Genomic DNA, 13,353 nt, shown 5'->3' with positions numbered 1-13,353 from the left:
AAATTGGGTTTGATTATGATGAAGTTTTCTGCTGCATTAATTTTAGCACCACTGCTTATTTTTATTTCTGGTACAACAAAACTTTGTTTTAATAACAAATATTCGGCAAGTACAGCCCACTTTGTGTACTGTCAGTCAGGACAACTCCTCTTCTTACTGGCATCTCCAAAAGAGCTCCATCATTGCAAGACTTCACTTCTATAAAACTAAAGAGCAACTGATTCCCACCCATTTGTGCCAATTTCATCAGAATTTGTAGATAAAAGTACAGGCTATCTTTTTCATTTCTTGAGAGGAAATCAAGGCAATTAGAAGGGTTTTATAAGCTGTGCAACCGTATTTTAAGTTCTGAATTGCCCGGAAGGAAACCTATCACAACCACCGAGGAGTTGTGGGCGCTGCACTCACTGCAAGAGGTGACAGGTTTTGTTCATCTGGACCTACGCAACCATCCCGCGCCTTTAAAGAGCCTAATCTTTTTAGAAAATTTGCGTAAGATCGGAGGATCAAGTAAGTAATGCACCCGATATTTTCACTCTTACATTTACATTTGCTTACAGTTTTTCGAATAAACGACTGACCACATTCGCATCGTAATGGCACCTTTTTTTTCGGCTGTAGACTCGCGCTTCAGCATGGCGGTAGCGCACGGGGAAATCGAATTCCCCGGTTTGCATCGCCTTCGTGAGGCACCACATGGAGCCATCGCGTTCATGGAATCACCTGCACTTTGCTACGTACAGACCATTGGTTAGTCCTCCGAAAACATAATTTTAGATAATTTTATACATGATCGCCAACCATTATTTGAATTTCACCGATTCTTAGTAACTGATTTTTCGTAAAAATGTTGTCTTAGTTACTACAAAGACCACAGACAGATATCGCTTTCTTCCCAATTTCCGCATACAGATGTACCGAATTCCAACTGCCGCTGAATGTGGTGAGTCAATGCAAACCTTAGTTTCCAACATTTGTGACCACATTAACTGGTTCATTCAAATGAGGCGTAAAAGCTTTTAAATAAATGACTAATCTATGATGGCATTAGTATCACACACGAAGGGCTTACATCTGTATTGGTAAAGAGGCGAGAGGCGCCGTGTGTCACCCTGCCTGTGACTCCACCTTCGGTTGCTGGGGTCCGCGTCGTGAAGATTGTCTGCTCTGCCGCAGTCATTCGGTCCAGGGCTTCATTTGCGTGGAGAGTTGCATCGAGCTGCCCGGGTTCTTCGAGGCGTCACGCGAAAATGTTAGCATTATACCAACATTGCCACCTCAGAGCAACCCCATGACCGCGCGGCTGCAAATGGCCAGAATGGCCGCAGGGCACATCATCGAGGAACATATATACAGCCGATACGGTGACTATTCTGAGGATGCAAAGGCTCCCATCACTTGCGCTCGGTGCCACTCTGAGTGCGCAGAAACCTGTACCGGACCAGGCGCCGATCAGTGCATCGGTAGCTGCAAAAATGCAAGGGTGAGCCTTTCATCTTTCTCGGATCCCTTTGCACGAGATACTTGAACTTATTTATGAAGGTTTTTGTTTATAGAGTGGCAATGAATGTGTTGTGGAGTGTCCTCACACCACCTTCTTAGATACAGAAAGGCGGGAGTGCATTCCTTGCCCCTCTCTGTGCCATCAACGTAAGCTCAGCAGTAAACCTGTTTGTACTGGAAACGGCATCTACCCCGGCCCCGGAGGATGCAATAAGTGTGAGATGTTCCTCGAGTTCATCTCCTTTGATGGGCTTTTAAAAGGTAAATGTATTTTTACCTACAAATGAAACTATTCACGGACAGTGATATTACACATATTTGGTTATAATTGCCAATAGAGCCCTCGATCTGCAGCAAAAAAGAGCAGAAAAGAGAAATGTAAATTGTGCTAAAGTTTACCATTAGGCAATTACATAAGAAGCTGAATCTATTCTCAAGCTACCCTAGCAAAGAAATAAGTAATATGAGATGGGGTTGTCCTACAAATCGTAATAGAGTTATAACTGTAATCTTGTTTATTTGGTATAGATTTCATGCGGGACTAATAGCTGTCAATCGTCTTTTACAGACAACTCTGATAGACTCTCCAAGAGTTCCATGCGAACACAGCATGGTGCATTGTTGTGCATGCGAGGTGCATGTCCAAAGGGTACATTCAGGACCATGGAGACGGTAGAATCGCATTCGAGATTCGCTCAATTCGTTGAGGAAGGTGTGTACACGGTGCCCGTCTGTAGCACCTGTCACGTCCTCTGCCGTACCTGTACCGGCTACAGTGTGCTTCGTGCCACCAACACCACACCCGGTTGTCTGGAGTGCCATGGCTTCTGGTTCAAAGACACATGCGTCAAGGAATGCCCTGAAGGCAATAAATTACCACCAGCATTATTTGCAACATTATCAGCCCCCAATGAAATAGTTTCATCAACAGTATAGTTTTAAGAACTATAATCTTGACTTATTTATACTTTATGACTAAATAAGATTTGGTAAGCCCGAAAAAGTCTAAGTCTGACTCTGATGCTTTGTTGAGATTGATCGCAATGGTAACAAGTTCTTCAATCTCTAAAGATATTTTCAAACAAACCTATAAAGGGCTTGCACAATAATTGTGCTTGAAGTGTACACATTTTAAAATGACATATTGATAATACAAAATGTTCTTTGTCATCTAAAGTCCCATGAATAACGAAGGAAAGTTTTAACGAGTGATGATTAATTAATGTTTGGAAAGACAAACAAGATGAAAGCGTGGACATTATCGGCAGATTTTCTAGGCGATCATTTGTATTGTGATAGAGATTCAGAAAAAAATTTTCATCGTAAGTGTGTCCCACCACCTTTTAAGATAAATGAACTGCATAGCTTGTCTGGGGCACTACTATGCAATTGATACCTGTTTCCAAGGTTAAAAAATATGTTTAGGCCTTGCTTTTTAACGTAGATATGACCTTCCAAATATCGCTAACACATCCCCCAGAGGCCCGCAAAGCGTTTCACTTCCGGCAGTCGCTCGACAGCAGTGGTCTCTTTCTCCCTTTGAGGCTCTCCAGTCCTGTGCGAGGCGCGGACGCTTTCCCTAGGCCGCATCTATGGACACGCCATCTGAACGGCCACTGCCTCCTCTGCCACCCGGAGTGTCTGGCTGGTTGTTGGGGTCCCTCGGCTTCTCACTGCCATCGCTGCTCTCACGTCCGGGTGTGGCGATCTGGTGGGCACCAGCTTCCTGGTGCTACTTGGCATCCGCCGAATGATGTCGCAACCGTGTATCTACTTAATAAGGAAGCTTTTGATCCACTTCAATCTGAGCTGCGTGAGACCGATTCCTCCCACAAGGTATTGCGTGGCTCAGATGATGAGCCCCTTGATTGGTTTCTATGGTAGGGAATCAGATTAATCCGCCAAATGAAGGATTAAATGGTGGTTCTAACATAACTATTCAAGACTGAGCTATTGTGTCATATGATATTATTAAGTTGGGATGGGTTTTGTTTCTTTCGAAATCGGATGTGTTTTAAGTTTCTGGTCTAATTTGGCGAAAAAATCATGGCACCAAGCCTTGGCGGTTTTAGTGAGTGGCTCATCCGCAACCTTAGTCTATTATCCTACGTGAGTTTCTGTTGAAGGGTCGGAGACAAAATGAATCTAGCATGTTTGATTATGCCTACATGAAATGAGAATCGTAGCCATAAGAATAGATCAAAAATTTGGGCGAAACTAAAAAAATTATGCTAAGGTCTTACAAGATTGCTTTTTAGAAAATATGTCGGTTCCCCTGACTTCCTTTTAAGAAATTTCAAGATATCCAGGATTCACAAAATGAGAGGACGCTATATTTGATTATAATATGTATTCGGTTCTATGCTATGAAATTGTGGAGCTGATATTGTCAAAGTACGAAGGAACATGCCATGTCGAAAGTGAAAACTGAGAAACCCAGAGATCAACTTTTAAGTGGATGTCAATGTCGAAATCTCTTCACATTAAAACCAATCTTGGATTATTTTCCTGTGCCTCCATGATAGAGACTGAATCGAATAATTTCATGGGTGCTCCCCTCCATAGGTGACTTCAATGTACTTCACGTGTGAGGCAGCGTGCCCCGAAGAGATGCCCTACGTCTCGTACGACCCCCTCACGGGTGACAAGACTTGCCACAGCTCCGCCAACATTGACTCAGCCTATGCGGATCGACGCCGCGGCGAGTTTGCCACCATCTCCAGCCGTCTGACTGCAGGTCTTGTCGGCCCACTTGCAGCCTCTTTTCTCATCTTTCTCATCTGCATTACACTTGCCTGCTACTACAAAGGGCGCCACAAACGATCCAGTAATTCGTTCACCGGAAAACCAAACGCTTTCAGCTTCTCACTCATCATTGATAAGGTCGTTTGAGTTTTTGGTCTTTTAGTTTAAAAATTTTTTTCGTTTAAGCGCAAAAATAATATTTAAGTCAGTAAAATTGTGCCTTGATAGCATTGAGAAGGCATTAACTTTTTTACTCTGCTCCACTTTTGCCATCAAAGCAATCTTATGATTTATTTATTGAGGTGTATGTTTTAATTGACGTTTTCTTATGTCAAGTCAAGTTTAACTCTATATTCATCTCTACTTAAATCCTTCTGAACATTTCGATAATTCCTAGCCCCTGTTTATTAACTAATACAGTGCATATGTTTTAAGTTTTGTAAATGTTACATGGCATTTCTGAATAAATAGAATTGTTTTTGCTAGTCCATCTCTAAAGTTTAGTTCAAGCTTGTAAAATTATTTTAGAAAGTACATTTCTTGTGTTGCAGATTTATAGGGTCCTCGCAAGGTTGTTCAGTCCCCGGGGACTTATTTTAAACAATTCACTTCGATGACATTGTAAATAGTTTCACAAATTCACAAATATCTCAGCTCATTGACTGAGACAGAACACTGCCACATTTAAAGAACGATGGAATAAAAAAAACAAATCCGTACTCTTAAGGAACTGAATTTATTCCATTATTTTACCCACAGGTGCTGCGTCTCTACGAGGGGTCCAAAGCTGGTCACTCGTCTCGGATCGTGACTTATACGGTGGGGTCGGGCTCGGGAATGGACCGAAGTGAGATTATTAGCAGCAATGGCAGCAGTAGCGAGGCACATGGACCAAGCCTTGATACCGCGAGTAATCGTGCCACATGGTTCTCCGAGGGCTCCTTCTGTCAGTATTGCCGCGACGGCAGCTGCAGTAACAGTTGCGACGGCGTCAAGTCACCGCCCTCGACTCGAGTTTATCGCAGCAGTCACTGGTCCAATCCAGTAGGTAGCTCTCCTTCTATTCGGACCTCTCACTACCACTTGCTTTGAGGAACTCCTTAGCTGTCTCCACTCTACACAATTGGTATTAGTATCGCATTAACAATAAAAATTTATAGAGATATGATAATATCACTGCTGTCCCCTGTTTTGAGATAGAAATTGTAATATTATAACATCTTTTGAGGGTCATTCATACATTTAATTGCAGGTGAGTGCATTTGTGCATTTTATGCCTTCTGCATGAGGGGATTTTTAAGTCAATCATCAGCGCAGTATGTATCTTTAAGTTAAAAAAACGCAGATTGATATTAGGGTCGATCTTTCCAATGTAATAAAAATTTGCCTGTTTAGTACTTTGAAAAAGTTGGCCCTAAATGATTCAACAACACTGGGGGCGTACAAGAGGCTACTGTGTTCGACTTTAGCAGATATACCGCCGATCGACACGTCAGCAGCCAAACATGGGACGTTTAGTGCTTATAAATCTTGATGATGTCCTACTTCCACCCAACAAAGTGGCTCTGGGAAGTGGTGCTTTTGGAGCCGTCTACAAGGGCGTTTGGAGGATTCCGCATGATATAGAAGACATCCACCTTCCCGCCTTCGAAGGGCGAGACCACCGCCGACATGTCAATGTCGCCGTCAAGATTCTCAGCGAAGTAAATGGACCCAGTGATCTCCATGCACTACTTGAAGAAGCAAAGGTAACGTGGCTGAAATGTTAAAATTTTTTTCCATTTACTGAATATTATGCTCACGTGTGTGTAACCGTTTGTTCTCCTCTCTCTCCTTTTTATATTATGCTTCGGTTTAAATGATACTTAAGCAGTCATTGCCCATAGCTTAGGCGTGACCATAGCCGAATCATGAATGGTTGTAAATAAACTGTACTTATAAGAACTGACTTTTACCTATTGTTCAAGTGTCTCTCTATTCTGCTTCAGCTTTCAAAACGTTAAGAAGCTAAGTAGTCGCCCTTTGCGAATTAGATTCCCGTTTCCTAAAGCGATACAGACATTAAAGGGAATTGCATACTTTTAGGGAGCCGTTGATGTTCCGTTCAATTTAAGCCTCATTCTTAATCAAAAGATGGTTTTTGAGAATCGGATGTGAGTGAATTTATGTTAACTTTAACAGAACTGATGCATCACAGATGCCTTACCAACTAGAAGTATCTTCATTTTTAACCTTTCTAATAGGTCCTTAAGGTGAATGGTGCGCTGATTAGAGGAATTATAGATGTGTTAATCACAGAACTATCGGATGTATTTCTTTCCGCTGCCTTAAAGGTGATGTGCTCAGTGCGTCATAGACACTGTCTCCAACTGCTTGGTGTGTGTCTGGCCGGATCGCAGAGGTACCTTGTTTCGGAGTACATAGCCAACGGCAGTTTGGATGGCTATATTCGACGTTCGAGAAACGATTTGCCACACTGGCTTTTGCTCCTATGGGCGGAACAAATTGCCGAGGGTATGGCCTATCTACAATCTGTCGGGATCATCCATCGGTCAGTTTCACCTCCACAAGCATGCGATTTATGACAACATTTTAACTATATCTTAAATCTGACACGTTAACTGCATTAAAGTTAGCCTCAAATGGGCTTCTGATCCAACCCTACAACGCATGATTTTTTTAACATACTGGCCAAAAATCTGGCATAATGTTGATTAACTTTTATAGTATGCTGTAAAATCAAGAGCTCCAGCCCCTTAGTAGAATCACAGTCATTTCGTGAACTATTATGCGCATAACTCATGTTCATAGCGCTCCATTAGGATTGAATTAAGTTACGGAAAACATAAGTGAGTGAAAGCTAAAGGCTAGGGTGAATCCTATATGTAATTTCCTTACAGCCAAATGAGTATTATGTTCACGTTATACACAAGCAACAACCAGTAGTAAAGATTCGAATGCAATTTCACTTGTTTTAATAATCTTTTTGAGTACCCATAACAGGGGGTCCAAAGATAAAACGGTAAAATAGCATTGCCTAATTGGATTCTGAAATTAATTATTTGGTATATTCATTAACCTGTCCTGCAGCATATCCTCGACCTGATAAAAGCTTTCTAAAAAAAGAACGCTGTTTGGTTTAACAAACAAAATATGATTTTATACAATTCTCATTGAAAGCCACTGGATCTCGACAACTTACGGAAGGCTGAATCAGATGCATTACCTTTCTACCTTAGTGATCTGGCGACGAGGAATGTATTGGTGAAGGAACGTGAATGGGTTCAAATTACAGATTTTGGTCTGGCAAAGATGCTCAGTGGTGAAGAAGAGGAGATCGGAGAGGTGATAGTCCAATCCGGTCGAGTGCCGATCCGCTGGTTGGCTATCGAAACTCTAACAAGTGGACGTTACTCCTTCAAAACGGACATCTGGGCCTATGGTAGGCATTACGATTATGACGGTGCAATGCAATTCGGATGCCTATCCATCATCCTAATTTCATTTTAAATCAGTCACCGGAATTGTTCCTGTTCCTAACCTTTATCCGTTCCATATGTTTAATCACTTTTATGGCCTCAAATGATTAGACTGGCTAACCAACATTACTTAACCTCTTGCATTTGTCTTGTAGATCATTTCCTAGAACAAATCGTATATCTCACCATCCTTGTCGCTAGTAGTTTGTACGCCCAATTTACTAAAGTTTTATCTTACCATACCGTAGGTGTGACTCTATGGGAGATATTCACATTTGGACAACGACCCTATCCGACCATAGAGACGAAGGACGTCAAACGCTACGTACTAACTGGCGGTCGACTTTTGCAGCCAGATATCTGCACTCTCGAGGCCTACCAACGACTGCTCCTGGCCTGTGTGTCAGCATTTCCTAATTATCCCTAGGTTTTGTTCGAGAAATCTAAAGCATACCCATGCACATGCATTTGTGTTTATGCAAACTTAAAAGCCTTGCCTGTCCTCAAGTTTTTGGTGGTAAGATTAAGCCATTCATGACATTTAGAAATCGGATGCCTCGATAAGCCAGGCAGCAGATTTTAATATTATTTCTGAGAGAAATATGTATGAATCTCAATTCCAATCCTGTCAGCTCTGTAAGGAACAACTAGTCTCCCCGGTATAAACGAGTGCGAATCTCTGCACGCAAATATCAATCGTGGCCCAAAACTCGTTTATTGGGTTTAAACTTAGCATTCTCTTCATAACTTTTTTTCATTTTTTTATCATTCAGCTCGTGCAAGATAGTAGACTAAATCGAGTTCCTTTATGTTTTAAGGTTGGCGGGAAAATCCCGACGAGAGAGTGTCATTTGATGACATACTTCAGCTTCTTCGAAGCAAAATGGATACGCCTGAATACTTCTTACACAGCCGAGTAAGCACTGAACTCAACATAATGCATTCAAAAACATTCTCACTACTTATTTAGTATAACCGGCGTATTTATCACCAATTAATTATCAGTTTGTTTTCATAATGATTATTTTATATCATGTTAAAACCTTCATACCTGTCTTACTGGCCCTCTGCTCGCAGCAAACAAATAGTGTGATAAGCACGCAGACTCACACTACTCGTCTCTCTGGCGCTTACTCTGAGGCTGCGAGAAGAGAGCGAGACTCCGCCTCCAGTCCGCCCGATGCACTTTCTACCGTCGCTTCCTCTTCCTTCTCTTCTTTCCCCTTTTCCATGGCAACTGCAGCCTCCAGTGCCTGCCAGCGACAGCAGCGTAGCACTCTATTCAGCCAGCTTCCACCGCGTTTCCCGCAAAATCCTATCGAAACACAGGATAGCCTCCCAGACACAGTGGAGTACACCACCGCCACAAACAGCAGAAACAGCAGTAGTGAGGACAACAGCAGTGCTGAAGTTACTTTGGCGGTGGCAGAGCGCCAGGAATCTCCAATCCCAGCAGGCAGTGGGGGGTATGTCTGGCCGGTGCCCTTCACGGAGCACGCCGAAGGTGTGACAGGTGGAGGCGAGTACGTAGGACCCCTTTTCCAGCGTTCTACTGATGCCACTGACTTGTGAATAGGATAGGCCTCTAAATTCGTGTTCTTTTGCATACAATAACCTGTGTATACTTCTTTTTACCACATTGTGCCTATATGTGTATTCTTATAAACAATCGAGAGATTGTCACCGGATGTATGATTTCCTGTGGTGTGAAAAGTCCCTTTTTAAATTGTAGTAGTTTGATTCGTAGACATGGGGTAAAGCGCATATCACAAACATTCCATGTGCATAAGCATTTTTCCGGTGGAGAAGATAGTTAGGTCCTGGAAAATATATGCTTTGCGCTCCTTTTACAGCAAATACGATGGAGTGACAAGTATGTAAAATTTTTAGTAAGTTAATTAAGACAATTATGAATGCTTTTGCATATACTTGTCTTAAACCATATTCTGGTAAAACTATGTTCAATCCAGTGTCTCCTCTCACTTGAATGGTCCAAAATCCAATTTCGATCATTCAAAGTGCTGACAATTCTGGCATCCATACCACCATAAATCCATTGCATTAATCTCTTACTTAGGTCAGAACGTTAGCCTTGGTTTTTGGCTGCAAACTTGGAATTTAAGCATTGACCCATTCGAAAAACTGAAATATTTTAATTACGTTAACCAAATAATTTAAAATCATTGTCTCTTAAGATGATGACTTTAAAGAAACAGAAAACGAGAGCTTGAAAGTAGTAGTTTTCCTCGCATATGAGTGCAGACGAAAGTGACCACTACTTGAAATTTGGACACTAAAACTGAGCAACCGACACGAGTTTCGTTTGAGAGGTACTTTGAGTGCAGTTTAAATGATCGCAATTTGGAAAAATGGTTTGAATTGATATTAAGGAAAAGGGAATCCATGAATGGCACTTTTCATAATTTAAGCATGGCAAATTCATTCTACCCTGTATTTACAGCATCTAAAGCGCATTAGATCCCCGCTCTAGTTTGTTGGTTGTCGTGAACCTAATTTTGACTAGCTTAGGCAATAAAAAGTTTGAGAGTAAACTTTTTGACGTAGTCTTAATGAAGCTTTGAATCTAGTAGTAGTGGAGTCAAAGATGATTACTCAGGAATTGCATTATGGATAGGGGTTTCGAAAACAACAATACCAGCTTCGCTATGCCGTAATACAATGCCAGATTTATCAGGCCTTTTTAGAAAAGTAACGGTGCTGTTATGTGAGCTTGTAAGGTACGATATTTACAACATCCATGTGGAAATAGTTACAGCGTTTAGGTGATTCAAAGTTATCTGCTTTCGAACCTATGGTGATTAAGGGGACTAATAATGTACCTCTATCCTCCATAAATGAACCCCTAACATCTACTTGTTCGGCTTAGCTCTAAGAAATTTCACATAAATTAACAATCTTCATTTTTTGGTTTATTTTTCAGCATCCCTACAATGCGTAATGACGCTGTTTAGTATCTCCAATTAAAATAGGATGCTTTAGTTTCTTTGCTTTATTTTAATCCACAAAATACTCTTGTGGAGTCCAATAACATCTAAAACACTTTTGCAGTGAGTCAGACAAGCTGGTGTATTACACATAGGCGAGTTCAAGCTTCCCTTGGCAGAAATACAGCTATTTCAAATCGTTGTGGGAAAATTTTTATCTGTATTTAGTAGCCTTCTTGAGTGACAAAATCCGGATAAAGCATCTGGGTTGCTCCCTCTTGCCGTCGGCCGTAGGTGTCTACAGGATGTGATTGTCTACCTCGCTTCACAATGCTTCATCTAGGGGAGTAACAACACGACCCGTTCTTGACATGCCATGCCTTCAGTTGCTTGGTGCAATCCTCTTCCTCAATGACACCATTTTATCCTTCTCTTCCATTCGACTTTTTGAAGACAAGAAACCACAAATTTACTCCGTCCATCAATGCATTGCCTCAGCACTTTGCCTTATTTCAAAGACTTCTACTGTAGCAGTATACCGACCATCAAAATGATGCCTGATATTATGCCCCTGATGCTTACTCACGGCAAGTCGTTTCGATAAATGCGCTGTCAGTGGAACTAACACGAACGAATTACTACACGGTGCCCACTAAACCACGATGCCTTTTGATTTAGATACGCATTTCTGTTGGCAAAATTATCAATTTTTTTCATCATCCAACATGAACTAACCTAAATACATCACGCTTAAGTTTTGAATAGACTGTTCAACCAGGGGAAGTAATAGGTCAAATTAGACTTTACGGATACTCGATAGTGAGGAATGGATGAAGAAGCACCGGGTGATGGTAGACTTAAATTTGTTTTGCCTTCATTGCATTTTGGCGCTTAATATGTGTCGGGTGGTTAGTGCAGAGGACATTCGCTATCATTTCCTTGAATGTCATGCTTAGTTAAGTTACTATGGCGTGCAATCTGCCTCATTTCCTTTTATCCCAACTTCCAGTTAGGCAAATTGGAAAATTTACAATTACACTCTTTATATGGTGTTGCTTTGGGCCACGAATAAAATATCATTGAGTGGCTTTAACGCACTAATATACCTCGCATGATTTTAAGCCGCATTTAAAACTAAGTCGTATACTAGCGGTAGGAAATAATGGCAGCTATGACAGAAAAATCTCATTTGGCATCAAAATTATGGACCACGAAGTAATGCGCTATCACCTTGGTTTTGTCGAACACTGTGCATGATACACGCACCGCTGCATTTAATGCAACCTATTGGCAGTATATGTCCTCACACCACTGCACAGCTCTGACTCATCAAGGCTAGTCTCACATTCGTGCGTCGACACTAAAATAGAGGGATGCTACACAAATCGTCCAGAACCACCCGTTTAAATCGCGGTTCAGGGAGTTTCAGTGAGCTGGATAACAAAGATTGCCACCTTCCCTGACGCTTCCAGACGCATGAGAATGCATAAACGCCAAACTACAACTGCGCATTTTTCACCTCCACCGATGTTCGTCAGTAAGTAGAGGACCGTAACCCTTCGATAACTTTCACCTTGGGCATAGCTCTTCAGGTAACTTCACACAATGGTTAATGTGGAGCATCGCATACATTGTACGTAAGTCATTACTCCACAGAGGAGGTGGTGGCAGACAGCATTTTGACCGTAGGCTCAATGGATGGGATGGACAGGCAAGGTATGATACTCATTCGCATGGAAGAATCAATTCACAAGATATCATAACTGCAATTTACTTCAGTCACAGCACAAGTGTGGCATGTCGGCTACCACTGCCTCTCAAAGCCATCTCAAACTTCTACTAGAGGAAAACCGCTAAAATTAAACTTTACAAATTTATGTTTATATATATGTACAGAGCCGGAGACTTGATTTTCAGTGTGTTCAAAAAAAACCTAGTGAGTATCTATCACATGCCGCATTATGGCCTCCCTGTCACAGCTCGAGAAGGAGCACATGGGACACATCATCACCACATCACCGCTCTCTCTCTCTAAATGCACGTATTTGGCGTCGCGGGAGGAGAAGGCGGATGGCTCACACGCCTCCGTCTCCTGACTGGCAAATGCTGTGTATGGATTTCCTGGCACCATTGACGGACCGGTAAGAGACTGAGGTTTCCCCGATGATTTCACAATATCAGCAACTGTCCCCGACGCGACAGGCAAAAAAGCACCAACATAAGAACGGTGTGTTCTCCATGAAGTCACAGTGCCACTCCTCAGTGATGCATAGGCGGTCTTACAGCATGGCTCAATCTTCAATTCTTTCAACCACGCAGCGCTTTTGGCAGTGGCAAGTGATTTTAAAGATGCTGAGGATGCAGCACCTACAACTGTGCCTAACGATTCTGCATTACCGCAAGGAGTTTCGCGGCATTTTAAGAAGCGTGAAGCATCATTTCTAATTGACTTTTTTAATTGAGATGAACAGGAAGCCACGCGACGCGATATTTTAGATCTTGAAATGATAGAAATAGACCGAGGTGATTTGTGAACAGCTGAACATCCAATGTAATTCAACGCTGTCGATAACCGTAGAACTGTTGATGCAACATTCCGAGCCACCACCTTCTCCTCAACCTCAGATACTGACTTCAATGCATCAGGTGCAGTAGTGCAAGCACCAGCTTCAGGTGTGCTC

At 42.0% G+C, this 13,353-nt stretch overlaps 2 protein-coding genes across 2 annotated transcripts in view; one reads left to right on the top strand and one right to left on the bottom strand. All coding sequences in view use genetic code 11, as the record gives it.

Moving 5' to 3' along the window:
• Window positions 1-9,299, top strand: part of EGR_03329 (Receptor tyrosine-protein kinase erbB-4) — a gene marked incomplete at both ends in the record, with an annotated part of 22,818 nt that extends 13,519 nt beyond the window's left edge. The window contains 14 exons of the mRNA XM_024492578.1: window positions 347-510; window positions 622-750; window positions 1,089-1,483; window positions 1,557-1,764; window positions 2,072-2,433; window positions 3,013-3,339; window positions 4,069-4,386; window positions 5,008-5,292; window positions 5,721-5,996; window positions 6,492-6,799; window positions 7,488-7,690; window positions 7,976-8,125; window positions 8,546-8,643; window positions 8,805-9,299. Of these exons, the coding sequence (XP_024352979.1) occupies window positions 347-510; window positions 622-750; window positions 1,089-1,483; window positions 1,557-1,764; window positions 2,072-2,433; window positions 3,013-3,339; window positions 4,069-4,386; window positions 5,008-5,292; window positions 5,721-5,996; window positions 6,492-6,799; window positions 7,488-7,690; window positions 7,976-8,125; window positions 8,546-8,643; window positions 8,805-9,299 (3,718 nt within the window). The remainder of the gene's footprint in view (window positions 1-346; window positions 511-621; window positions 751-1,088; window positions 1,484-1,556; window positions 1,765-2,071; window positions 2,434-3,012; window positions 3,340-4,068; window positions 4,387-5,007; window positions 5,293-5,720; window positions 5,997-6,491; window positions 6,800-7,487; window positions 7,691-7,975; window positions 8,126-8,545; window positions 8,644-8,804) is intronic.
• A 3,306-nt stretch (window positions 9,300-12,605) lies between these two features.
• The window catches only part of EGR_03328 (hypothetical protein), a gene marked incomplete at both ends in the record, with an annotated part of 3,007 nt that continues 2,259 nt past the window's right edge, over window positions 12,606-13,353 (bottom strand). Inside the window, one exon of the mRNA XM_024492577.1 lies at window positions 12,606-12,856. Within this exon, the coding sequence (XP_024352978.1) occupies window positions 12,606-12,856 (251 nt within the window). The remainder of the gene's footprint in view (window positions 12,857-13,353) is intronic.

Source organism: Echinococcus granulosus (assembly GCF_000524195.1).
Source record: "Echinococcus granulosus chromosome Unknown EG_S00017, whole genome shotgun sequence".
NCBI classification, from domain to species: Eukaryota; Metazoa; Platyhelminthes; class Cestoda; order Cyclophyllidea; family Taeniidae; genus Echinococcus; species Echinococcus granulosus.
This window is presented reverse-complemented; position numbering and strand designations above follow the sequence as displayed.